Source organism: Lepisosteus platostomus, chromosome 5 (genome assembly GCF_059453375.1).
Source record: "Lepisosteus platostomus isolate fLepPlt1 chromosome 5, fLepPlt1.hap1, whole genome shotgun sequence".
NCBI lineage: Eukaryota > Metazoa > Chordata > Actinopteri > Semionotiformes > Lepisosteidae > Lepisosteus > Lepisosteus platostomus.
In genome coordinates, this window is record NC_142615.1 from 68338153 (window position 1) to 68365662 (window position 27510).

Below are 27510 nucleotides of genomic sequence, written 5' to 3' on the forward strand. Positions count from 1 at the left end.
GTGTCCAGAAAAGCGCTATATAAGTGTAAGCAATTATTAATTATTATTATTAAAGCCCCCGAGTTCTATGATAAAGACACTTTTACACAATTTTACCTCAATGTTAGACACTTTTTCACAATTTCACCACAAACCCCCTGAGCTCAATGATCAAGACATTTACACAATTTCATCACAAACCCCCCGAGCACAATGATAAACCGACACTTTTACACAATTTTACCTCAGTTAGACACTTTTACACAATTTCACCACAAACACCCTGAGCTCAATGATAAAAAGACACTTTTACCTCATTGATAGACACTTTTACACGATTTCACCTCAAAGAGCCCGAGCTCAATAAAAGACACTTATACACAATTTTACCACAACCCCCTCGAGCTCAATGATAAAAAGACACTTTTACACAATTTTACCTCAAACCCGTCGAGCTCAATGATAAAAAGACACTTTTACACAATTTGACCACAATCCCATAGAGCACAATGATAAAAATACAATTTTACCTCAATGATAAACACTTTTACACAATTTCACCTCAAACCCGTCGAGCTCAATGATAAAAAGACACTTTAATATCACCACTTACCTCGGTGTTGGTGGAGGGGAGTCCTCATATCCTGTAAAGCGCGTTGAGTGGAGTGTCCAGAAAGGCGCTATGTAAGTGTAAGCAATTATTAATTTTACACACTTTCACCTCACACCCCCAAAGCTCAATGATAAGACACTTTCACACAATTTCTCCACAAACCCCCCGAGCTCAACGATAAAAAGACACTTTTGCACAATTTCACCACAAAGCCCCCGGAGCTCAATGATAGACAATTTTACACAATTTCACCTCAAAACCCCGAGCTCAACGATAAAAAGACACTTTTACACAACTTTACCACAAACCCCCCAAGCTCATTGATAGACACTTTTACACAATTTCACCTCAAACCCCCTGAGCTCAATGATAAAACATTTTTTGCACAATTTTATCTTCAACACGCACATCACATTCTCTCCACTGCACATATCATTTCCATACCTCCTCCCTCCTCATCCAACTTCTCTGGTTCCCTTCTCTCCAGCTTCTCTCTTCTTGACTCAGCATCCCTCAACAAACTAGTTACAAGCATGAAACCCACCACATCTATTTTAGATCCCATTCCCACCACTTTATTCCAGTCCTGTTTCTCTTCTCTCTGTCCCATTGTCCTCAATATCATACATGAATCCATGAGTACTGGCATTGTACCAACGGTCCTCAAAACTGCTGCCATTACCCCCTTGCTAAAAAAGCCTAACATGGCTCTCGACAATCTCAATTTTCACCCCATCTCCAACTGACCCTTTCTTCCTAAAAGTCTAGAACGTGCTGTCACACTCCAGTTACATCACCACCGATCATCTAATAGCTTCTGATTCTGGTTCCCTCTCTATACTCCTCCTTCTTGATCTCAGTGCTGCTTCTGACACTGTTGACCATGACATCTTACTTTCTCGTCCTGAGACTGTGTTTGGAGTTTCTGACACTGCCCTCAAATGGTTCAAATCTTACCTCACCGATCGCTTTGTCTCTCTCAATGGGTACAGGTCTGAAATTGGCCTCGTCAAGTCTGGTGTTCCTCAGGGCTCAATACGAGGCCCCTTGCTCTTCAGCATTTACATGTTCCTGCTTGGTCAGCTTTTAAGATCACATGGCCTCAGCTTTCATTTTTACGCTGATGATACTCAACTATCCATCCATACCAAACCTGACACTGATGTGGCTGTCTCTATTCTATCTAATTGCATCTCTGACGTAAAAAGTTGGATGACTCAAAGCGTCCTTCATCTTAACTGTGACAAGAAGTCATGCTTATTGGCACCCCCCATCAACTTCGTAAAGCCAGTCCTGTAACCCTGTCTGTAGATGGCTCTGTACTTGAGCTTCAATCAAAATTGAAAACCTTGGAGTTATATTAGATTCTGGCTTAACATTCGACCCACATGTGCAGCATATCGTCAAAACATGTTTTTTTCACCTTAGAAATATCGCTAGACTACCCCCTATGCTATCACTAACTGTGGCTGAAAAGCTGATCAACACATTTGTATTCTCTCAAATTGACTACTGTAATTCTCTACTTGCATGTGGTATCAAAATCTACTCTGAACAAACTGCAGTCTCTCCAAACCTCAGCAGCCAGAATCCTGACCAGGTCTGGTGCAAGTGACCACATCACTCCTATCCTGGAGTCCCTGCACTGGCATCCAGTTAAATTCTGTGTGGACTTTAAAATCCTCACGCTCACCTGTAAGGCTCTGCATGGCTTGGCACCTCAGTACCTGTCTGAACTATTATCGCCCTACTCTCCACCTCACAACCTTCGCTCTGCTAATTCTCCTCTCCTTACTGTCCCCCAAGCCCCTCTATACTCTTTGGGTGACAGGGCCTTCTTCTGTTCTGCCCCCAAGCTCTGGAACTCTCTCCCCAAGGATATCAGAGGGTCACCTTCTCTAAACTCCTTCAGATCCAGACTCAAACCCTCTTCTTCAGAAAAGCCTTTACTGAACAGGTTCCATTCTTCACCCCTCTGCTCTTCTTAGTACCACCATCCAAAGTCTCCTCTGTGTATTGTAATTGTGTTTTAGCTTGTGTAGTCTTCTTATTTATTGTTGTTGTCATCCTGTAAAGTGCTTTGAGAAGCCACCTTTAAAGGCACTATATAAAATAAAGTTTAACACCCCGAGCTCAATGATAAAGACACTTTTACACAATTTCACCACAAACCCGTCAAGCTCAATGATAAAAAGACACTTTTACACAATTTTACTTCAATGATAAAAAGACACTTTTTACACAATTTGACCTCAAACCCGTCGAGCTCAATGATAAACAGACACTTTTTTACACAATTTAACCTCAAACCCGTCGAGCTCAATGATAAACAGACACTTTTTTACACAATTTAACCTCAAACCCGTCGAGCTCAATGATAAACAGACACTTTTTTACACAATTTAACCTCAAACCCGTCGAGCTCAATGATAAACAGACACTTTTTTACACAATTTAACCTCAAACCCGTCGAGCTCAATGATAAACAGACACTTTTTACACAATTTAACCTCAAACCCGTCGAGCTCAATGATAAAAAGACACTTTTACACAATTATAACCTCAATGATAAATGACCTCGGTGTTGGTGGAGGGGAGTCTTCATTCTGTAAAGCTCGTAGCGTAGAGTGGAGTGTCCAGAAAAGCACTATATGAGTGTAAGCAATTATTAATATTACACAATTTGACCTCAAACCCACCGAGCTCAAAAGTAAAAAAAAATTACACAGTTTTACCTCAAACCCCCTGAGCTCAACGATAAAGACACGTTTACACAATTTTACAATGATAAACCGACACTTTTGACCCAATTTTACCTCAAACCCGTCGAGCTCAATGATAAACAGACACTTTTGACCCAATTTTACCTCAAACCCGTCGAGCTCAATGATAACCCGACACTTTTGATACAATTTTACCTCAAGCCCGTCGAGCTCAATGATAACCCGACACTTTTGACACAATTTCACCTCAAACCCGTCGAGCTCAATGATAAACCGACACTTTTGACCCAATTTTACCTCAAACCCGTCGAGCTCAATGATAAACCGACACTTTTGACCCAATTTTACCTCAAACCCGTCGAGCTCAATGATAAACCGACACTTTTGACACAATTTTACCTCAAACCCGTCGAGCTCAATGATAAACCGACACTTTTGACACAATTTTACCTCAAACCCGTCGAGCTCAATGATAAACCGACACTTTTGACACAATTTTACCTCAAACCCGTCGAGCTCAATGATACAGACACACTTTTACACAATTTCACCACAGACATTTTCTCACTCCTATGACTGTTTTCTCATCAGCCTGAGGACTGAACGATTTCAATGAAGAAACGGAGGGACAAGTCGCCACTCACCGCCACAGCCCGGGAAACATCTTCCGTCTCCAACACGAACAGCAAACGTCCTCTCGGTGCGCAGAAACGTCCAGAAACGCGTTGACTTTGGACTCAAGTTTAACAGGTGTATAAACGTGCTGAAGAGCCCCAGCCTGGCGAAAACTCTGTCAGACCGATTATACTGACGCAGTATTATATTATATTAGCGTTACAACACTGATATCATATGATATTGATGACACTGACGCAAACGCACACTTTTCCACTCCTTTGACGCCGATATCTACGTTCGTGAAGAACAAACTGCTGCTCTAGACGACATTATATTTAAAAAACACGAATTGAGTGATTGAAACGTGTTCAAACCGCGGTTGACCTGTGGCTTCAGCTCGGCGACGCAGAGACACGGCGTCCATGAGGACGGGAAAGAAGCAAGCTTGTATATTCTAATAAAAAGCTGACTAAAACCAATTATTAATGATAAAATAAGGTCAAACTCGGGAAACCGCGGCGGGGCAGGAGCCCTCACGGCGGGAAAGGCGGGAAGCGCGACCGTTAGGAATTCAAACTTCAAACGAGACGCGCACCTGCCCCGAGTTCTCGCAGGGACCGCCCCCCTGTCCCCTCTCAGCCAATGGGCTTCCACCACGGTGGAGTGACGTCCCGCCTCAGCCCTCTCCTCCAATGGGCTTAAGGGACACTCGAGTGACGCTCTCGGGAGCCCACCTCCCCGGGCAGGGTTGTTATAAGCCCTCTGAGTGACTGACCCAGGGTTCACAAGCTGCCCAGGAGGCTCTACTGTACACAGAGAGGGGTGGGAGGGGGGAACTGTTGATCTCAAACCGTCAGGAAGGATAGCAGTCATTTCACACAGACACCAGCACCAGCGACTGCCAACAGAAACACACAGACTCCACACACACAGACACCAGCACCAGTGACCCCCAGCAGGAACACGCAGACTCCACACACAGACACCAGCACCAGCGACCCCCAGCAGGAACACACAGACTCCACACACACAGACACCAGCACCAGGGACCCCCAGCAGGAACACGCAGACTCCACACACACACAGACACCAGTGACCCCCAGCAGGAACACGCAGACTCCACACACAAGCGCCCCTATAAGTGTACTGTATAGCTTGTTGTTAAGTCGTTAAGTAATTACCACCCTAATGATGTGTGCGTGTTCCATCATGTGTGTGTATATTCTGTGGTTGATAAAGAATAAAATATCCAAAAGTATTCATGACATTTATATATATACACAAAGAATAGCAAAATACAAACATGATCAAAATAGAACATTATTTAAAATGAGTTTTCTTCACATGGGACACTAAGGGCAGGTTTTCAGTGAGTCGGATCTCTTACGAGGAAGAGATCAGTGTTTCAGTGGAGAGTCCTCACTCTGTGTCCAGGAAGTATCTTCCTCTCCCGCTGGGAAAGACTGTGTGGATCAGTGACTGACCTGCGGCAGTGTCTCTGTGTCTCTCTGTCACTCCGATAACACTGCCTGAGCTCCTCCTCTCCCTCTCCTGCTCCTGTCTCAGTGTCTTCAGCTCTCTCTCAGCTCCTTGATCTCCTGTCTGTTTCTCTCTCCTGTCTGTGGGCTGTGTGTGTCTGAGGGTTGTGTCTGCAGGCTGTGTGTGTCTGCTCATTGTGTCTGTGGGCTGTGTGTGTCTGCTCATTGTGTCTGTGGGCCGTGTGTGTCTGCTCATTGTGTCTGTGGGCTGTGTGTGCTCTTGTGTGTCTGCGCAGGCTGTGTGCGCTCTTGTGTGTCTGCGCAGGCTGTGTGCGCTCTTGTGTGTCTGCGCAGGCTGTGTGCGCTCTTGTGTGTCTGCGCAGGCTGTGTGTGCTCTTGTGTGTCTGCGCAGGCTGTGTGTGCTCTTGAGTGTCTGCGCAGGCTGTGTGCGCTCTTGTGTGTCTGCGCAGGCTGTGTGTGCTCTTGTGTGTCTGCGCAGGCTGTGTGTGCTCTTGTGTGTCTGCGCAGGCTGTGTGTGCTCTTGAGTGTCTGCGCAGGCTGTGTGTGTCTGAGGGCTGTGTGTGTCTGCTCATTGTGTCTGTGGGCTGTGTGTGTTCTCTATGTGTCTGAGGGTTATGTATTCTTGAGTGCCTTCAGGTTGTGTGTGAGACTACGTTGTGACTACTGTGTGTGCTCTTGTGTGTCTGGGGGCTGTGTGTGGTCTTGTGTGTCTGCGCAGGCTGTGTGTGCTCTTGTGTGTCTGAGTGTTATGTATTCTTGAGTGCCTTAAGGTTGTGTGTGACTACGTTGTGACTACTGTGTGTTCTCTTGTGTGTCTGCGGGCATGTCTGCGGGCTGTGTGTGCTCTTGTGTGTCTGCGGGCTATGTGCGCTCTTGTGTGTGAGTCTTTGCTGCTCTGGTTTCTCCTCCCAGTAAAGCTCCTATCTGAGCTCCTACTGCAGCTCCTATCACTGTTCCTGCTGCTGCTCCTGTTGGGCCCCTCAGGGCCCCTGCTAGGGCCCCTATTGCTGCCCCCAGTCCTGCTCCCAGTATCTCTGCTCCTGTGCTGAAGTGCGGCTTCACCAGGTCCAGGTGTCTCTCTGCCTCCTCTCTGGCCTTTTCCTCATAGTGCTGCCTGAGCCCCTCCATCTTCCTCCTGTGTGTCTCCTCTCTCTCTCTCCTCTCCCTCTCCTGCTCCTCTCTCACCTCCCCCATCTCTCTCTGCAGCCTCTCTCTCTCCCCTCTCTCTCTCCTCAGCTCCTCCTCCAGCTCTCTCCTCCTCCCCTCATCCCTCTCCTCCCTCAGCCTCTCCTCCAGCTCTGCTATCTGCTCCTCCAGCGCTCTGATCTTCTCCTCTCGTGTTTGGATCTCCTCCTCCATCCTGCGGAGGTGGTTCTGCAGCTCCTTCTGGTGCTTCTCCCTCAGTCTCTCCTCCTCCTTCTGTTTGCTCTCCTCTCTGTCCCTCAGGATCTGCAGTTGCCTCTGTCTGATCTGGGACTCGGCCTCCTGGTACGTCTCAGTGCTGTAGTAGCTGCCCTTGTTTCCTGCTACCAGCTCCTCTATCTTCTCCAGCAGCTCTGTGACCTGAGTGCTGCCCCTGTCCTTGTTGTTGAGGGCGTGATACCTGTTCCCACACTTCTCCACCAGCCACTGGAGCTCCCTGCTGCCTGTGTGCACAGACTCCTCCAGCGTCCTGCTGGTCAGCTCATCAGCGTGGGTGAGCAGGACCATGGTGTGTCCCAGGGCCCTCTCCCCGAATATCTCCAGGACTGTCTCCAGTGTCCTCCTCTCCTCCCCTGAGGATCGGCCCAGCGGGGTCACCAGGAGGAAGGCGTGGGGTCCCGGGGCAGACAGGTTAACACAGAGCCCCACATCCCGTCTCCTGTCCCCCTCAGACAGTCCGGCGTGGAGCCAGTCTGGAGTGTCCACCACAGTCACCCGTCTCCCGGACACTTGTCCTGTCCTCTTCCGGCTCTCCTGAGTGACCGCGGAGCTGCTGGCTTCAGAGGGAAACTCCTCTGAGCCCAGGATGGTGTTTCCTGCTGCGCTCTTCCCAGCACCAGTCCTGCCCAGCAGCACCAGTCTCAGCTCAGAGGGGCGGGGCTGGAGTCTGGGTTCGACTTCACTCACTGCAACAGGAGGAGAGACAGGAGCATCAGGGAGGTGACACATGAGAGGAGACCAACCTCTCCACATTAAAGAAGGGTTCAGTTTGCTCAAGAGACAAAACTTAAAAGTCATTATGAAGGAATCTTACAGAATAAACATCTGGGAATTAGTCTTGGGCATCATGATAACTACATAGTTTTACCTCATGTTCATGATGTTCACTACTGTCAGATATTGTTTCCCAAAGTGACTCAAGTTTCATCTGAAGAATCTGTGTTCATTTACTGGCCTCAAGCAACAACAGTCATGCTGCAGTACTGTACTGTTACAGGGGCAGAGTGTAGAAGGACGTTAATTGAAGAAGGAGAGATAATCTCTTCACTCCAGTGAAGAACAGCACTCTAGGAGAGTGTGCAGTCCAGTGCAATCATCCTGCTGGTATTTCACTCTGAAACTGACCACACCCAGAGTCCAGAGTCAGAGTCCACTGTGTCTTTATCAGAGGATGACAAGAGAGAAACAGGCTTAATGCTTCTCAGCACCTGTCAGTGGAATAAACTCCACCTCATGTTCCTGGTACCACATCCCCACTGCTGGGCTGAGCTGCAGTGATTCAGTGTCTGTCGGTCAGGAACTGTCCCTTCAACCCTGAGACCTGCAGTCTTGAGCACTTTGTTAACAAAGCAGAATTCAGACTCCAGGCTGTTCAGTAATTCTCCATCTCACCCTGTTTGACACAGATTCTACAACAGGCTGCTGCTGTTCAGTCACAGACTCACTGATCTGCAGACAAGCTGTGACGAGTCCTTCAGACTGATGTACAGAAACAGCTCTTGTCTGGGGTTCTAATGATCTGCTGATGGGCTCTTTCACCCACTCCTGTCCTGCTGGACTTCAGAGCTGCCTTTGACACTAACAGATCAACTGAGGAGCCATCGCCCCTGGTCTACACACTGCCCTCTCACACCTGGACGAGAGAGAAACGTATGTGAGAATGTTGTTGTTGATAACAGCTCAGCATTCAACACCATCGTACCCTCAAGGCTCATCACCAAGCTCCGGGTCCTCCAGAGGGTGGTGACACTGGCTCAGAACACTAACGGCTGCGCTACTGAACACAGGGGATATCTACTGTGTTAATGCCTCAAGAAGGCCAGGTCCATCCTCAGGGACCCCAGTCACCCTAAACACAACTTGCTCTCTCTACTACCATCTGGAAAACGGTACTGAAGTATCAGACCAAGACCACCAGGTGTCAGAACAGCTTCTTCCCCCAGGCAGTAAGACTGCTGAACAGCCAACCACAGCAGACACCTGCAGTTACCTCCTTGAACTGACAGGGGGCACTGGCACTCTCAGGACACCTACGAAGAGCACTAAATACCTCCTACCCTGTACCCTACTACTGTCAGGACACCTTAATACCTAAATACCTCCTACCCTGTACCCTACTACTGTCAGGACACCTCAGTACCTCCTACCCTGTACCCTACTACTGTCAGGACACCTAAATACCTCCTATCCTTGTGTTAGTTCCACACAATCTGTGAATTGCAATTGTGTAATCTGTTGTATCCCAATGTTAACCCCTATAAATTCCTGTCCTCCAACTCTTCCATCCCTTTTAACGAGCCTTTAACGAGCTCGCAGATTTCAATGCTGACAACACCGCTGTGTGCTGTACTGTTCGTGCATCGATCAATAAACCTTGATTGATTGAGTGTTGGTCCGACAATCTTGAGGAACAGATTACAGAGATTGAGCTGCTGTGTGATGGATTAAATCTAATCTCCCTGAGAGAAAACAGTTCAATTACAGCACAGAGAATTTAAACAGACACAGATCTGTGTGCCACTGTGTTAGTAACGCAGTACAGAGCGGAGCACAGTATGATTTTAATTCCTAACAGGACACAAGATGGTTGAATCTCTCAGTCTGATGAGCAGTAAGATCAGTGACTCAGAAATACAGCATCAATCACACTCACTGGTGGGAGGGATGATATCTCTACTGTTCCTCCTCTTGACAGGCAGTCTGGGCTCCTCTGTCTCTTTCTCCAGCTCCTCTTCCTCCAGTGTCTTTCTCATCTTCTCCTTCAGCTCCTCTTCTCTCCTGCTCCACTCCTCCTCAAACCTCTGTCTGAGCTCCTCTTCTCTCTCTCTCTCCCTTCTTTCATACTTCTGTCTCAGCTCCTCTGTCTCTCTCGGTCTCTCCTCCTCCCTCTGTCTCAGCTCCTCCGTCTCTCTCTGTCTCTCCTTCTCCCTCTGTCTCAGCTCCCCTGTCTCTCTCGGTCTCTTCTCCACCCTCTGTCTCAGCTCCTCTGTCTCTCTCTGTCTCTCCTCCTCCCTCCGTCTCAGCTCCTTCGTCTCTCTCCGTCTCTCCTTTTCCCTCTGTCTCAGCTCCTCTGTCTCTCTCTGTCTCTCCTCCTCCAACCTCTGTCTCAGCTCCTCTGTCTCTCTCTGTCTCTCCTCCTCCCTCTGTCTCAGCTCCTCTGTCTCTCTCTGTCTCTCCTCCAACCTCTGTCTCAGCTCTCCTGTTTCTCTCTGTCTCTCCTTCTCCTTTTGTTTAATATATTTTTCTAGTTCAGTGTTTATTTCTTTGATGTCAGTGGTGAAGTACAGCCCATAGTTTCCTGCCACCATGTCCTCTATCTTCTCCAGCAGCTCTGTGACCTGAGTGCAGTCACCCCTGTTCTTGTTGAGAACATGATACCTGTTCCCACACTTCTCCACCAGCCACTGGAGCTTCTTCCCTCCTCTCTCAATGTGCCGCTCAATGGTTGTGTGTCTCAGTGTGTCCCCCCAGGTGAACAGCACTATTGTGTGTCTCCACACTCTCTCACTGAGAAGCTCCAGATGTTCCTCCACTGATCTCCAGTCTGTGTCTGAGTTCACATTAATCACCAGGAGGAGAGCGTGGGGTCCTGGGGGACACAGAGACACACTGCGCACAACCTCCTCTCTGACACGCTGTGGATCAGTTCTCATCCATGGAGAAGTTTTTTTCCACCCTGGAGTGTCGACCACAGTGATCTTCCTCCCAGCTACTTCACCCTGTCTCTTCACACACTCCTGAGGTTCTCCCTCAGTGTCAAACTCCTCTCTGCCCAGGATGGTGTTTCCTGCTGAGCTCTTCTCAGACCATCTCTCCCCTAGCAGCACGATCCTGATCTCTGAGAGACGCTGTGGTGCCTCATGGGAATCAGCCTGTTCCTCCCCTGTCAGAGAGAAAGATCACAGATTATTTACATGATAAAGTTCTCATCACAGATATCTTCACCACTCATCCCATTTAAAATTCACGATAACAACTTTTCTATATCTTTTCTCTTGTCCATGCCCTGTGAGAGGAAAATCACAGATTATTGAGATTATATTTCTGTGTATTCTCTGTGGTATACAAAAATGTTCTGTTAATGTAAATGTTAATCAAACTGTATTCTTACAACATTCTTATTCTGTATTCTTACAATTTATATAATATATATATATATATTTATTTTTAACTGTTCTCTCAATAGTACGTTTATTTTTTATAAGGATTTTTTTTCTTAGAATAATTTAACCTCACTGAAAGGTTAGATTTCTCTCATCTGATAAACAACACAGACATTTTTCCAATGTCTTCCTTGCTCATCTTTACCAAGGGTGCCAATACTTCTGGAGGGCCCTGTAGAGTCCCACTAACACTCTGAGTGTCCAGTGGCAGTTCAGACACATATGGGACTCCTGTGCTCAGAATGAACCTTTATACCACCTTATTTTAAAATAAATGTAAAAAACTGTAAAATCATTCAGTCCATCCTGATTCTTCAGTAGTGAGTCTAAAATGTCACATTACATAAAGAAACGTTTGGGCCACCTGGCTGGGAAATCTGTGCGTTGTATAGTTTCAAACTGCTTAGAAACTATCTACTGTGATCCACACTGAAGAGAACTATAGCATGATGTTAGTTTAAAATCAGTGAAACTGACAAGCTGGAGGAACTGAGTCTCTTCAGTCTGAAGGGAGTGTCCCACACTGACAGGGTGAAGATAGTGAACCATATATATATACAAAATATTCAACATCCTTAGTGACAGTCAGTCATCATTAAAGACCAGTTAGATATTGACACCTCAGAGTTCCTCAGAATTAACACTGAAACTCAAAGCAACATTAAGACTTAAAATCAGGAGTGGGAGGCTCTACTGTACACAGAGAGGGGGGAACAAGCTGCCCAGTCAGGGCAGGAGAAACAGCTGCATGAGACCCTGGAATCATTGCTAATTATGGGCCAAATAAATTCCTCTGTTGTTCATCTGTACTGATTCCTCTCTGGTATTATCAGCTGTACAATAAACACGGCCCCTGAGCAACAAACAGGAAACGATCATATCTGAGCGTGTCTGCGCATCATGAATACTAACAGTGTGAATCCAATACCATCAGCACACAGTCAGGTTTAACATCAATCATTCTACCTTAAATAAACTTATTATTAAAATATTTAGTGAATCCCAAACAGCTTGAGTTCACAGTACCGATCTCTGATCCCCGACAAGAGAAAGTGAAAGTAAAACAGTTCCTGTCTCTCTCCTAGTTCAGACCCTGTGTGTCTGACACACAGAACACACTCTCAGCAGACAGGAAGACACTTCTCCAGCTGCTGCTGTGCTCTGTGACAGAGAAGAGACCCTCAGTGACTCCCTTACCGACACTCTGACAGGCAGAACAAGAGAAAACTCACCAGGGCTGAGCGCTGAGCTCCTACACGCTGCCATCTCTCTCTCTCCTTCTCTTCCTGCTGATCTGAAGGGCAGGACTATGTCCTCTCAGTGGCTCTTGATAAAATATTTAGTGGGTTCAGTTAATGATTAACTCACCAGGGCAGAATGAAGTCTTGGGCGCCGCCTGATATGAACGTTTCTGGTATATCTCATCACTTCGGAATTTTAAAAAAACTTTAAAAATTATTTTTCATAAGCAAACTCTCGTTTGGGGTTCTGGAAAGTTGATCTAAAAGGATCTCCAAAGCACTTTACAGTCAGGGACCCCACTTCATCCCACCTGAAAACAACTGAGAAGAGGGAATTTGGGGAGTACAGACCGAACCCCGACTAAGCAACACCCCTGACCAGCAGTCGGGACACTGGGGTCACACCCCTACTCTCACACACAGTGTCCTGGATCTGTACTGACCAGCAGTCGGGACACTGGGGTCCACACCCCTACTCTCACACACAGTGTCCTGATCTGTACTGACCAGCAGTCGGGACACTGGGGTCCACACCCCTACTCTCACATACAGTGTCCTGATCTGTACTGACCAGCAGTCGGGACACTGGGGTCACACCCCTACTCTCACACACAGTGTCCTGATCTGTCCTGACCAGCAGTCGGGACACTGGGGTCCACACCCCCACTCTCACACACAGTGTCCTGATCTGTACTGACCAGCAGTCGGGACACTGGGGTCCACACCCCTACTCTCACACAGTGTCCTGATCTGTACTGACCAGCAGTCGGGACACTGGGGTCCACACCCCTACTCTCACACACAGTGTCCTGATCTGTACTGACCAGCAGTCGGGACACTGGGGTCACACCCCCACTCTCACACACAGTGTCCTGATCTGTACTGACCAGCAGTCGGGACACTGGGGTCCACACCCCTACTCTCACACACAGTGTCCTGATCTGTACTGACCAGCAGTCGGGACACTGGGGTCCACAACCCTACTCTCACACACAGTGTCCTGATCTGTACTGACCAGCAGTCGGGACACTGGGGTCACACCCCTACTCTCACACACAATGTCCTGATCTGTACTGACCAGCAGTCGGGACACTGGGGTCCACACCCCTACTCTCACACACAGTGTCCTGATCTGTACTGACCAGCAGTCGGGACACTGGGGTCCACACCCCTACTCTCACACACAGTGTCCTGATCTGTACTGACCAGCAGTCGGGACACTGGGGTCACACCCCTACTCTCACACACAGTGTCCTGATCTGTCCTGACCAGCAGTCGGGACACTGGGGTCCACACCCCCACTCTCACACACAGTGTCCTGATCTGTACTGACCAGCAGTCGGGACACTGGGGTCCACACCCCTACTCTCACACACAGTGTCCTGATCTGTACTGACCAGCAGTCGGGACACTGGGGTCCACACCCCTACTCTCACACACAGTGTCCTGATCTGTACTGACCAGCAGTCGGGACACTGGGGTCACACCCCTACTCTCACACACAGTGTCCTGATCTGTACTGACCAGCAGTCGGGACACTGGGGTCCACACCCCTACTCTCTCTCACAGTGTCCTGATCTGTACTGACCAGCAGTCGGGACACTGGGGTCCACACCCCTACTCTCACACACAGTGTCCTGATCTGTACTCACCAGCAGTCGGGACACTGGGGTCCACACCCCTACTCTCACACACAGTGTCCTGATCTGGACTGACCAGCAGTCGGGACACTGGGGTCCACACCCCTACTCTCACACACAGTGTCCAGGATCTGTACTGACCAGCAGTCGGGACACTGGGGTCCACACCCCTACTCTCACACACAGTGTCCTGATCTGTACTGACCAGCAGTTGGGACACTGGGGTCCACACCCCTACTCTCACACACAGTGTCCTGATCTGTACTGACCAGCAGTCGGGACACTGGGGTCCACACCCCTACTCTCACACACAGTGTCCTGATCTGTACTGACCTGCAGTCCGGACACTGGGGTCCACACCCCTACTCTCACACACAGTGTCCTGATCTGTACTGACCAGCAGTCGGGACACTGGGGTCACACCCCTACTCTCACACACAGTGTCCTGATCTGTACTGACCAGCAGTCGGGACACTGGGGTCCACACCCCTACTCTCACACACAGTGTCCTGATCTGTACTGACCAGCAGTCGGGACACTGGGGTCCACACCCCTACTCTCACACACAGTGTCCTGATCTGTACTGACCTGCAGTCGGGACACTGGGGTCCACACCCCTACTCTCACACACAGTGTCCTGATCTGTACTGACCAGCAGTCAGGACACTGTGGTCCACACCCGTCTGGATCAATGAAGTCAATGAGGCGCTGCAGTACTGCACTGTCCCTGCCAGGGGGAGACAAGGCACCAGAAGTCAGAGGCCGGAGTGTGCAGCTCTTTACAGGTCCTGGGGATCCCACTACCGCCACCAGTGTGCAGCTCTTTACAGATCATGGGGATCCCACTACCGCCACCAGTGTGCAGCCCCACCTGGATGATGCCCCAGTCCTCTCCCCACACACCAGCTCTCAGTGGGGAGGAGAGCAGAGGGATGGAGCCAGTTCAGAGAGGGGGGTTATTAAGAGGCCATGATTGGTAAGGGCCAATGAGAAATTTGGTTTTACGGTCTAGTGTCCCCGTCACTATACTGGGGCATTAGGACCCACATGGACCACAGGGTGAGCACCCCCTACTGGCCCCACTAACACCTCTTCCAGCAGCATATCGAAACCAAAATTATCCTGCAGCTAGGATCACACCTTCCCCCTTCTCTTAACGACAGACTACTCTTCTTCTAAATTTTCTCCATTCATTGGAAGTTTCATTCCACACCTCTCTACACCCATTCTGACTTCACACCTCTTGATTGGCCTCTCTTTCTGTCCCCTGCTCCCGCCTCTCACTCCTCCTCTCTCTACATTACCTTTGCCTACTGCCCTGTCTCTCTCAACACCTGAAGAAGGCTCCACGGCCAAAACGTTGTTTTCTTCTCTTTTCAGCTGGAAGAAACGTTTACTTGTTCCTTTAGATGGCTGTTTAGGTTATTTCTTTTTATTCTTGTTTGCCTGACAATGCCGAGATCATCTTGTCCTCACGTTCAGTGAGACGGCACCAAGTGCTGCATTTAATGACATTTGCGTTCAGAAAAAATGTGCAAACCTGTCTGAACACGTTTTGTGACCGATTCCTAACTGACATTGTGAATTTTGGATCAATTCTTCACGTCCCCCTTTTCTCTTTCAGAGGGTTCTATCTTCCAGTGTCGCTCTGGGCCTGCTAACGTATTGATTATGCTAAGAGCCTGTGGATAGATTGGTGCCCGAGTTTGGTAGTTGTGTAGTGTGTACGAGCAGTCAAAAGCAGACGTCCTGTGTGCCTTCTAAGCCTTATTTCTTGGTTCTGGGTGTTTGGGGAAAATCTAAACTGCATTCAGGATGACTTTTACAATTTGCGAAAAGTTGAAGAAAAGTTTCAGAAGCTAACAGGACACAAGATGGTTGAATCTCTCAGTCTGAAGACCAGTAAGATCAGTGACTCAGTAATACAGCATACAGATGATCGGTGGTGATGTAACTGGAGTGTGACAGCACGTTCTAGACTTTTAGGAAGAAAGGGTCAGTTGGAGATGGGGTGAAAATTAAGATTTTGTGCAAGGGGGTAATGGCAGCAGTTTTGAGGACCGTTGGTACAACACCAGTGCTCATGGATTCATGTATAATATTGAGGACAATGGGACAGAGAGAAGAGAAACAGGACTGGAATGAAGTGGTGGGAATGGGATCTAAAATAGATGTGGTGGGTTTCATGTGCGTAACTAGTTTGTTGAGGGATGCTGAGTCAAGAAGAGAGAAGCTGGAGAGAAGGGAACCAGAGAAGTTGGATGAGGAGGGAGGAGGTATGGAAATGATATGTGCAGTGGAGAGAATGTGATGTGCACGTTGCGCAAAAATCATTTTATCCTTGAGCTCGGGGGTTTTGTGGTGAAATTGTGTAAAAGTGTCTATCAATGAGCTCAGGGGGTTTGTGGTAAAGTTGTGTAAAAATCTTTATCATTGTGTACAAGTGTGTTTTTATCATTGAGCTCGGGGGGTTTGAGGTGAAATTGTGTAAAAGTCTCTTTTTATCATTGAGCTCGGGGGGTTTGAGGTGAAATTGTGTAAAAGTGTCTTTTTATCATTGTGCTCGGGGGGGTTGTGGTGAAATTGTGTAAAATTGTCTATCATTGAGCTCGTGGGGTTTGTGGTGAAATTGTGTAAAAGTGTCTTTTTATCATTGAGCTCAGGGGGTTTGAGGTAAAATTGTGTAAAAGTTTCCTTCTCATTGAGCTCAGGGGGTTTGTGGTGAAATTTTGTAAAAGTGTATTTTTATCATTGTGCTCGAGGGGTTTGTGGTGAAATTGTGTAAAAGTGACTGTTTATCACTGTTCTAGGGGGGTTTGTTGTGAAATTGTGTAAAAGTGTCTTTATCATTGAGCTCGGGGGGGTTTGTGATGAAATTGTGTAAAAGTGTCTTTTTATCATTGTGCTTGGGGGGGTTGTGGTGAAATTGTGTAAACGTGTCTATCATTGAGGTGAAATTGTGTAAATTGTGTCAAAGTCTTTATCATTGTGCTCGGGGGTTTGTGGTGAAATTGTGTAAAAGTGTCTATCATTGAGCTCGCGGTGTTTCAGGTCAAATTGTGTAAAAGTGTCTGTTAATCATTGAGCTCGGGGGGTTTGTGGTGAAATTGTGTAAAAGTGTCTGTCATTGAGCTTGGGGGGTTTGTGGTGAAATTGTATACAACTGTATTTTTATTATTGTTTTCGGGGGTGGTTGTGGTAAAATTGTGTAAAAGTGTCTTTTTATCATTGTGCTCGGGGTGTTTTGTGGTGAAATTGTGTAAAAGTGTCTGTCATTGAGCTCGGGCTGTTTGTGGTGAAATTGTGTAAAAGTGTCTGTCATTGAGCTCGGGCTGTTTGTGGTGAAATTGTGTAAAAGTGTCTGTCATTGAGCTCGGGCTGTTTGTGGTGAAATTGTGTAAAAGTCTCTTTATCATTGTGTTTATGGGGTTTGTGTAAAAGTGTCTATCATAGAACTCGGGGTGTTTGAGGTAGAATTGTGTAAACGTGTCTTTTTATCACTGAGCTTGGGGGTTTGTTGTGAAATTGTGAAAGTGTCTTTTTATCATTGTGCTCAGGGAGGGTTTATGGTGAAATTGTGTAGAAGTCTTTTTATGATTGTGCTTATGGGGTTGTGGAGATATTGTGGTTTTTGGGTGTAAAAGTCTTATTGTTCACACGTTGCTGCTGTGATGTGGCCTTTCGCCTGTAGGTGGCGCTCTGTCCAGTCATTTTTAAATGTACCAGTCCTGATGGATGACTATACACATCCTCAGTCAAGGGGAATATCTAATTAGTTACTCTCCAAATAGCATTTTTGTATGAAACATTTAAAGAAATCGACAACCACTTTTCAAAACGCACAATAACACAGACTGGCATGTTTGACAACGAGTAAATAAGACACAGGCGAAACGAGAATTCACCATCACTTTCTGCATGTTTACCGTGACCTGTCCTGATCATGAGAAGTCTCAGACGCGTCTCTTCACCAGACAGTTTAATACAGCAGTTCTACATGGGACCGGTGTGAGAGTATGTGGGTAACAGTGATGGCTCTCTCTGCTGTACTGCTGTGGCCCTCCCTCCTGATGACACAATCGTCTCACACTTCACCTTCACAGACACAAGCTCCATGTGTTTGTGGTGAAATTGTGGGTCTGTTGGTGTGAAAGTTTATTATTGAGCTCACTGAACTGATCTCGAAGGCCACTTTAATTTCAGTTGGCGTCTGACATTTTGAGTGAAATTGTAGTTTTGTTGGTTTAAATGTGCTGTTTCTTTGACTTGCCGGCTTGTTTAGCTGATATTTGTATTTCCTCCTTCTGAAGTAAATATCAAGTGTTTTTTTAAAGAAATTGTAGGATACCGGTGTATCGAAGTGGCTCCGGTTTCGCTGCGGCACATGTCAGATCCAGGGCTGATAGAAACAGTTTGATCAATAAATGAGCTAAAAACCGATTGACATTTGCTGCACTTCAGCTGAACAGAAACAACGTTTTCAAACCGTCTATATTGGAGGTTTGCATCACCACTGCTAAAATCGACAGAAACAATGTCGTAAAGACGTGTTTTCGAGGTTTGCTTCGGTTCAGATGACACCTCAAATACAGTAATATGGTATAAAAATAAGTGACAGGAAATACGCTGTGCTGAAGCTCTGTATGATGACGTATTCTTGAAGGTTTATTTGGGTTCAGGTAAAGAGAAATGAAAGTTTTATAAACACTTATTTTGGAGGTGTGTTTCACTCCAGGGGAAGTGAGCAGAAACTAAACCAAAGAAATGCAAGAACAGGGCGTACAGATGCGTTATGAAAGGGTGTTCTGGATGTGTGACTCACGTGTGCCCGTGTCACTGCTGTGTGTGACAGTGGATTCCTCTCCGTCGCCCCTCAGGCGTTCCTGGGTCTCCTCTCCGTGGTGCAGCTAGACTGTAAAGAGTGCGCTGGAGAGGATTGAGCTGCTGCGGTGGAGGAGTGTGAGATGTGCTGAGTGTGAGACTGACGAGCGCAGGCGAGCGGCGGCTCTCGCCTTCCTCCCGAACTTCGGTTTGAAACCTCCTGAACGCTCATAGCAAGGTCAGTCGGTCGGTGTCCTTAAGTGTTTTGATCGCCTGTTATTCCTCTCATCGTCCAGGCAGGGGTGTTGAGGTCCGCCCGTCTTCGGCACGTTCAGAGAGACCGACCCTGTGAGCGCACACGGGGGAGAGAGAGAGGAGGAGCAGGCCCCACTTCCAGCCTCTCGCTCTTTCACAGCCCCGTACCTGAGGACCAGAGCGTCTCTCGTCAGCAGGGCCTCGCGCCTGCAGGTGACTGAAGTGTGCTTTTATATACAGGTGAGAGAGAGTGCACAAGAATCGTCAGAAGTCAACACCGTTCGTTACAGATGGATGATGTCCAAGGTCACCCAGAAATAGAGCACGACAGGTCACTCAGAGGAAAGGTATTTTTAATTTTTCACTGGCGTATGGATCTACCAAGTACAGAAGCCAGACAAAAAACATTGAAATGCAATTTGAAATTCACACTGACGTGTTGAGAACTGTTCCTTAGAAGCGTTTGATCTGTGTTCAGATCTTCTGCTAAGGAGATGTGGTCAGGAAAGGCAGAGACGCCTTCTCTCGTCTGACCGTTGTCTGCAAACCCTGAGGTGTCCTGCGGTCTTTATGATCTATAATCACACTTTCCCCTGTGGACATTAAATCATCTGTCGCAGCAGGATGCCGATTGATTTGAAAGGCAGCTTTATCCCGACAGCATGAGAGAGAGGCCAACATCAGTCTGGCTGGAGGTCTGGTGAAAGGAAAGCTTTGAATTTAGAGAATTTAAAATGATTTGTAGATTTTAAAACTAAGGGATTGAGTAGAACTAAGTTATTTTATTTCAGTTGAACTATTAGGAACAGTTATTTTACGAAACCCGAACATTATTCTGTGTTTTGGTTTACTCGAGATTTAACGCAAGATGGAGTTCTTGGGTGGTGTGGAACGTGTTCAGTGTCCTGCAGGAGTTGTCGGGCGGTGTGGAATGTGTTCAGTGTCCTGCAGTCCAGGCTTTCACTGCGGAGCTCGCCAGTTTGACATCTTGAGTGATTTTCCTCAGCCTCTAGTTTCTCTCCCTCACGATCTTGCGCTCCTCTGGCAGCAGTTTCTCGTTGTTGGCGATCTTGGCGAGGATCTCGGCGTGCTGTTTCATCTTGCGCAGGTCGGCGATGCGGTCCTCGAAGCCCGGGCGGGCCTCCTCTTCCTCGTTGCGGATGAGCAGCTCGATGTAGGCGGCCGTGGACAGAGCGTTGGGCTTCAGGGCGATCTCCTCCAGCCGCGCCAGGCAGTTGGAGGACAGCCTGATCAGCTGCATGATCCGGTCCTCGATCGTCTCGAAGTCCATTTCGATTTTCTCGAGCATCTCCTTCGTCGACGTGAACTTGCCGGAAGCCTTAATGATTTCGCTCAGCTTCACCGAGATCTGCCCGGCCGAGATCTGAGGCAGCAGCCTCGCCATCGCCGTCTCCAGCCTCTCGCGCTCCTCCAGGACTTTCTTCGTCAGCGCCAAGTCCTTCCCCTCCGTCTTCTCCAGGGTTTGGAAAAACCTCTTCAGCTGCTTCACGTGGTTCGTCCAGACGATTTTCTCCAGCTTGTTCTTGTCCTCTTCCTCGTCATCACTCCCGGAGCCCTCCCTGTTGGAATCTGTGTTGGGCCTCTCGTTTTGCGTGTAAAGGGCGGAGGAATCCCTCCTGGTTGTGGAGCTCGTAGGACGTCACAATGGAGGTGTGACTCTCCGCCTGCGAGCGGTTGGTCTCCTCGTGGATCAGCTTGAATCGAAACCGTCACGATGGAGGTCTGACTCTCCGCCTGCGAGCGGTTGGTCTCCTCGTGGATCAGCTTGAATCGAAACCGATCCTCCCACTGCACGCCCAGGATGTAATTGATCATCGCGTTGATGAGGGTGGTCTTCCCTGCCCCCGTGGCCCCCAGAAGGATGATGACCTTATTGTTCCCTTCTTCTACTTTCCTGCCGAACGCGAAGCGCTGGAAATGCTGCTCGTCGGTGGGCTCCTGTTCCAGCGACAGCCTGTATAAGGAAGGCTGCCCGCACTCTATCAAAGTGGAGAAGTTTAGGAAGTGGTCGCTCTGTACTTTAACACGACTGACGTCCCCTGACTTGACTCTGCTGTCCTTCGGGATTGTTATTGGAGTCTCGGGGCTCGGTGGACTCTGTAGCCCCTGTAGGTACGAGCAGCCTGTGCCAGAGATTTCTGTAAGATCAGCTTGTACTCCACGCACAGGTCTTTAAACTGCAGGAGTTTCTGGTTCATCTCTGGAAACTGGATCGCAATCGTGTCTTTCATCAGGTCTTGGCACCGCGCGATATAATCATCCATTTCGTCTAAAATACGCTGCGATCGGTGAACTAACCCGATGCTGACGATTGTGGCAGGTCACCTCAGTGTGAGTCTCTCACCTGGAATCAGTGTGTCTGTCAGGGTCATAGAGCTGGAGACAGGTCACCTCAGTGTGAGTCTCTCACCTGGAATCAGTGTGTCTGTCAGGGTCATACAGCTGGAGACAGGTCACCTCAGTGTGAGTCTCTCACCTGGAATCAGTGTGTCTGTCAGGGTCGTACAGCTGGAGACAGGTCACCTCAGTGTGAATCTCTCACCTGGAATCAGTGTGTCTGTCAGGGTCATACAGCTGGAGACAGGTCACCTCAGTGTGAGTCTCTCACCTGGAATCAGTGTGTCTGTCAGGGTCGTACAGCTGGAGACAGGTCACCTCAGTGTGAATCTCTCACCTGGAATCAGTGTGTCTGTCAGGGTCATACAGCTGGAGACAGGTCACCTTAGTGTGAATCTCTCACCTGGAATCGGCAGTCATACAGCATCCCCAGCTGGAAGGGGCGTCCGAGTGTGGCCACCTCGATGGTTTCTGAGTCCGACATAGCTCTGGAGCCTGGGTTCGTTACTGAAATCAAACCTAACACAGAGATGTTAAATGATTAACATCACAACCTTTGTACATGATTTCAAAGTCATGCACCAACGTGGCTTGATCATGTTGATAAAATGCTGCGTTTTGACATTCTGTTCTTAACAGCCGTATCAGCTGGACAGATAAAAGTGCAAAGATCATTGTTTTTATTGTTGGCATAGCAGGTATGAGGCTCCACTGGAGCCATAAAACATTGTGCATTATAAAACGATATCTATGTATCTATGTACCATTATACAATCTGTTTAAAGTTTTTTTAAATTCCTAAGTGATGAGATATACCAGAAACGTTCATATCAGGCGGCGCCCAAGACTTCATTCTGCCCTGGTGAGTTAATCATTAACTGAACCCACTAAATATTTTATCAAGGGCCACTGAGAGGACATAGTCCTGCCCTTCAGATCAGCAGGAAGAGAAGGAGAGAGAGATGGCAGCGTGTAGGAGCTCAGCGCTCAGCCCTGGTGAGTTTTCTCTTGTTCTGCCTGTCAGAGTGTCATAAAGGGAGTCACTGAGGGTCTCTTCTCTGTCACAGAGCACAGCAGCAGCTGGAGAAGTGTCTTCCTGTCTGCTGAGAGTGTGTTCTGTCTGTCAGACACACAGGGTCTGAACTTGGAGATAGAGACAGGAGCTGATGTACTTTCACTTTCTCTTGTCAGAGATCAGGGATCAGTACTGTCAACTCAAGCTGTTTGGAATGTACTAAATATTTTAATAAGGTGTTTATTTAAGGTAAAATGATTGATGTAAAACCTGACCGTGTGCTGATGGTATTGGATTCACACTGTTAGTATTCATGATGCTCAGACACGCTCAGATATGATCGTTTCCTGTTTGTTGCTCAGAGGTTGTGTTTGTTGTACAGCTGATAATACCAGAGAGGAATCAGTACAGATGAACAACAGAGGAATTTATTTGGCCCATAATTAGTAGTGATTCCAGGTTCTCCTGTCCTGACTGGGCAGCTTGTTCCCCTCTCCCACCCCTCTCTGTGTACAGTAGAGCCTCCTGTCCTGACTGGAGGAGCTCACCCAGCTATGTCTGGAGAGAAGCCAGGGTATCAGCCTGTTCCCCTCTCCCACCTCTCTCTGTGTACAGTAGAGCCTCCCACTCCTGATTTTAAGTCTTAGTGTTGCTTTGAGTTTCAGTGTTAATTCTGAGGAACTCTGAGGTGTCAATATCTAACTGGTCTTTAATGATGACTGACTGTCACTGAGGATGTTGAATATTGTGTATATATGTGGTTCACTATCTTCACCCTGTCAGTGTGGGACACTCCCTTCAGACTAAAGAGACTCAGTTCCTCCAGATTGTCAGTTTCACTGTTTTTAAACTAACATCATGCTAGTTCTCTTCAGTGTGGATCACAGTAGATAGTTTCTAAGCGGTTTGAAACTATACAACACACAGATTTCCCAGCCAGGTGGCTGAGTCCCAAACATGTCTTTATGAAATGTGACATTTTAGACTCGCTAGTGAAGAATCAGGACAGACTGAATGATTTTACAGTTTTTTTACATGTATTTTTAAAATAAGGTGGTATAAAGGTTCATTCTGAACACAGGAGTCCCATATGTGTCTGAACTGCCATTGGATACTCAGTGTTAGGGGGACTCTACAGGGCCCTCCAGAAGTATTGGTGCCCTTGGTAAAGATGAGCAAGGAAAGAGTTGGGAAAAATGTCGATTTATCAGATGAGAGAAATCTAAACTTTCAGTGAGGTTAAATTATTCTAAGAAAAAAAATTGTGATGAAAAATAAACATGTACTATTGAGAGAACAGTTAAATATATATATATATTACATAAATTGCAAGAATACAGAATAAGAATGTTGTAAGAATACAGTCTGATTACCTAACATTAACAGAACATTTTTGTATACCACAGAGAATACACAGAAAATTAATCTCAATAATCTGTGATTTTCCTCTGTCACAGGGCAGGGACAATAGAAAAGATATAGAAAAGTTTTTATCGTGAATTTTAAATGGGATGAAGAGTGAAGATAGATGTGATGAGAACTTTATCATGTAAATAATCTGTGATCTTTCTCTCTGACAGGGGAGGAACAGGCTGATGCCCATGAGGCACCACAGCGTCTCTCAGAGATCAGGATCGTGCTGCTGGGCCAGAGATTGTCTGAGAAGAGCTCAGCAGGAAACACCATCCTGGGCAGAGAGGAGTTTGTCACTGAGGGAGTAACTGAGGAGTGTGTGAAGAGAGAGGGAGAAGTAGCTGGGAGGCAGATCACTGTGGTTGACACTCCAGGGTACTCCTCTTTTCCACGTATAATAAGGACTGATCCACAGCATGTCAGAGAGGAGGTTGTGCGCAGTGTGTCTCTGTGTCCCCCAGGACCCCACGCTCTCCTCCTGGTGATTGATCTGGACTCAGCCACAGACTGGAGATCAGTGAAGAAATATCTGGAGCTTCTCAGTGAGAGAGTCTGGAGACACACAATAGTGCTGTTCACCTGGGGGGACACACTGAGAGACATAACCATTGAGCAGCACATTGAGAGAGAAGGGAAGAAGCTCCAGTATCTGGTGGAGAAGTGTGGGAACAGGTATCATGTTCTCAACAACAAGAACAGGGGCGACCGCACTCAGGTCACAGAGCTGCTGGAGAAGATAGAGGACATGGTGGCAGGAAACTATGGGCTGTACTTCACCACTGACATCAAAGAAATAAACACTGAACGAGAGATAGAGGAGCCGAGACAGAGGGAGGAGGAGAGACAGAGAGAGACAGGAGCTGAGACAGAGGTTGGAGGAGGAGAGACAGAGAGAGACAGAGGAGCTGAGACAGAGGGAGGAGGAGAGACAGAGAGAGACAGAGGAGCTGAGACAGATGGAGGAGGAGAGACAGAGGAGCTGATACAGAGAGACAGAGGAGCTGAGACAGAGGGAGGAGGAGAAACAGAGAGAGACAGAGGAGCTGAGACAGAGGGAGGAGGAGAGACAGAAAGAGAGAGAGGAGCTGAGACAGAGGGAGGAGGAGAGACAGAGAGAGACAGAGGAGCTGAGACAGAAGTATGAAAGAAGGGAGAGAGAGAGAGAAGAGGAGCCCAGACTGCCTGTCAAGAGGAGGAACAGTAAAGGTCTTAAACCTCCCAACAGTGAGTGTGATTGATGCTGTATTACTGATTCACTGATCTTACTGGTCATCAGACTGAGAGATTCAACCATCTTGTGTCCTGTTAGGAATTAAAATCATACTGTGCTCCGCTCTGTACTGCGTTACTAACACAGTGGCACACAGACCTGTGTCTGTTTAAATCCTCTGCTGTACTTGAACTGTTTTCTCTCAGGGAGATTAGATTTAGTCCATCACACAGCAGCTCAGAGACAGGAGCTGATTTACTTTCACTTTCTCTTGTCAGCGATCAGAGATCTATCAAACTGTTTGGAATTTAATAAACATTTAATAAACATGTTCCTGGTTTTACTGTTTTTATATAAAAATGTTTATGTAAAAAATCACTGACGAGGTATTAGGTTCTTTTTCACCAATAGTATTTTCATGCGTGTTAATGACAGCAGCAGACTTGATCAGACATGGTTTTTACCTGTGTGTTTCTCAGAGGCAGTTTTCACTGTTCTGTCTATAACAACACGGAGCTGTTTTCCACACAATAACAACAGAAGATAGGACACAGAAAAGAGTATTTAGTAGTTAAAATGATCAGAAGATCAAATCTGGCTGTTTCTTCAAGGAAGCCAGAGTATCTCATCTCTGTACTCAAGCTGCACCTCCAGTTGTGCCCAGAAAATCATCTCCGACCCCTCTCCCCCAGCTCATAATCTCTTTCAGCTTCATGCTTCTGGAACAAGTTTCAGATCCTCCCAATCAAGGACGGTCTGATTCAACCTCAGACTCCTCCCCTCTGCCATGCGACCTCTGAATTCACCTTGAACTCTGACTTCCTTGTATAATTTATTGTTTAACATGGAAAGTTGTTTACATATGTGCTGTATGTGACAATGTTTGTCTTCTGTTGTATGTAAATTTGTACTGTATATGTTGTATGTGTGACTCATCTGTGTTGTTTGCTGTACTATTAGCAAATTCCACCAACTATTGGCAATAAAGAATAATCTAATCAACTTCAAAAACGTTTTCACTTTCACAGTCTTGTCACAGGTCAGTACTATCGAGGTCACGTCATGCTGTTCTAAAAGAACTTTACAAAAATCATTCAATTGGTGCAAAACCTAACAGATTATAGCCATATTTCATTGTTTTAAATTAATTGATTACTAATGGCAAGAGTGATTAATACATCAACAGATTCTATATAGCTGCACATGTCCAACAATAAAATCGACTCTTGATTTTCAGCAGATCTCATTTGAAGTAATAATTAAAAAAAAACTATTTTATATAGCACCTTTAAAGGTGTCTTCTCAAAGCGATTTACAGAATGACAACAACAATGTCCTTACAGTGTGTGAGAGCAGGGGTGTGACCCCAGTGACCCCAGTGACCCGACTGCTGGTCAGGGGTGCTGCTTAGTCGGGGTTCGTTATGTTCAAATCGTATTGTCACATCGATTACTATTGCTTCCCTATCTTTTGAAAAGATGAGGTCGGGCTTTCTCAGTTCGTTGGTGTCCTTAAGTCGGAAGTGTGGTTCTTTTCTAATTGCTCTATTTGTTTTGTACGCTTGGACATTGGACATTGTCCGAGGATGTGGGAGCAGGTTTCTGTTGCTTTATGGCATTTGCGGCAGAGTGTTGGGAGCCCTCTCTGGCCTCTGTTTAGGCTTTCTCTGGTGGGGTACACGTTGGCTCGTAGTTGGAGGGCTGCAATGAAGTGTCTTTTTTTGAATCCCGTATGATGTGAAAGCCAGGAGTTGCTGTCGGGGTCATCTTGGAAATTGCTGATCCCCGTTCCTTGGACTGGTAGTTTTGTCCAGTTTTCGTACTCGTCTTTCCGCCAGTTGCAGGGTGTTTTGTATTTGGGTTTTTACTTGTGGTTGGGATCCCAATTGTCTGGGAGTGTTATTTCTTCTGTTTGGGTTATTAGGGATGCAGGATTGGATAGTTGTGGGGTCTGGTTTAGGTCTCCTCCAGCTTGTGTCCATAGTTTTTGGAATTTTTCTTGGATTTCATTGGTTTGCATTAGTGAACTTATGGTGGCGTCTGATGACATTGCCATGCGTTGCAGTCGTCTTATTTGGATCGATGGTATCAGGCTGGCTAACTTGATTATGCCCAGTCCCCCATCTCTTGCGCTGGAGTAGATTAGTCCATTGCAGGTGGACTCAGGTAGGCGTAGCCAAGTTTTGACTGCTTTTCTTATGGCGCCGTCAAGTGCCATTAGAGCTGATTGTTTGGTGTCTGTATGGTCCAATTGATAGATCAGTCTGGTAATTGCATGGATATTGAGTATGTTTACCTTCTGTGAAGGTTTCAGAGGCGCTTTGTCAATCTTTTGAATCCAATTTTGTAATAGATTTGCTGCTTCTGGTTGTTTTGCTGTAGTCCACGGGCTGATTTTGAGTCCTAGATATTTTTCGGACTCTGTGGGAGTAATCATATGTAATTTGTTGTCGTTGATGGACCAGTCCTCGCAATTGTTGATGACGTAGGAGTCTTTGGTAGGTGAGATTAGGAACCCGTGGCATTTTTTTGCATGGACCA

General features: G+C 47.0%; 3 protein-coding genes and 1 pseudogene across 8 annotated transcripts in view; 2 read left to right on the plus strand and 2 right to left on the minus strand.

The window, feature by feature from the left end:
- LOC148671873 (uncharacterized) overlaps positions 1 to 27510 on the minus strand; it is a 641462-nt gene that overhangs the window by 285086 nt on the left and 328866 nt on the right. The gene's annotated exons all lie outside the window — the stretch shown is intronic.
- Positions 1 to 27510, plus strand: part of LOC148671881 (GTPase IMAP family member 8-like) — a 423522-nt gene that overhangs the window by 86972 nt on the left and 309040 nt on the right.
- On the minus strand, positions 6473 to 7595 carry LOC148671887 (GTPase IMAP family member 6-like; annotated as a pseudogene).
- LOC148671888 (GTPase IMAP family member 9-like) lies at positions 22270 to 25299 on the plus strand. Its single transcript, XM_088632801.1, has 2 exons — positions 22270 to 22328; positions 23928 to 25299. Exons 1-2 carry the CDS (start codon positions 22295 to 22297, stop codon positions 24902 to 24904), a joined length of 1011 nt encoding a protein of 336 aa, XP_088488927.1. The 5' UTR covers positions 22270 to 22294; the 3' UTR covers positions 24905 to 25299.

Excerpts from the sequence above, each read along its gene's own strand:
- LOC148671888 (XM_088632801.1), top strand. The coding sequence starts at position 22,295 with ATGGCAGCGTGTAGGAGCTCAGCGCTCAGCCCTG. Across the intron at positions 22,329-23,927 it reads GAGCTCAGCGCTCAGCCCTG|GGGAGGAACAGGCTGATGCC; the intron begins GTGAGTTTTCTC and ends TCTCTCTGACAG.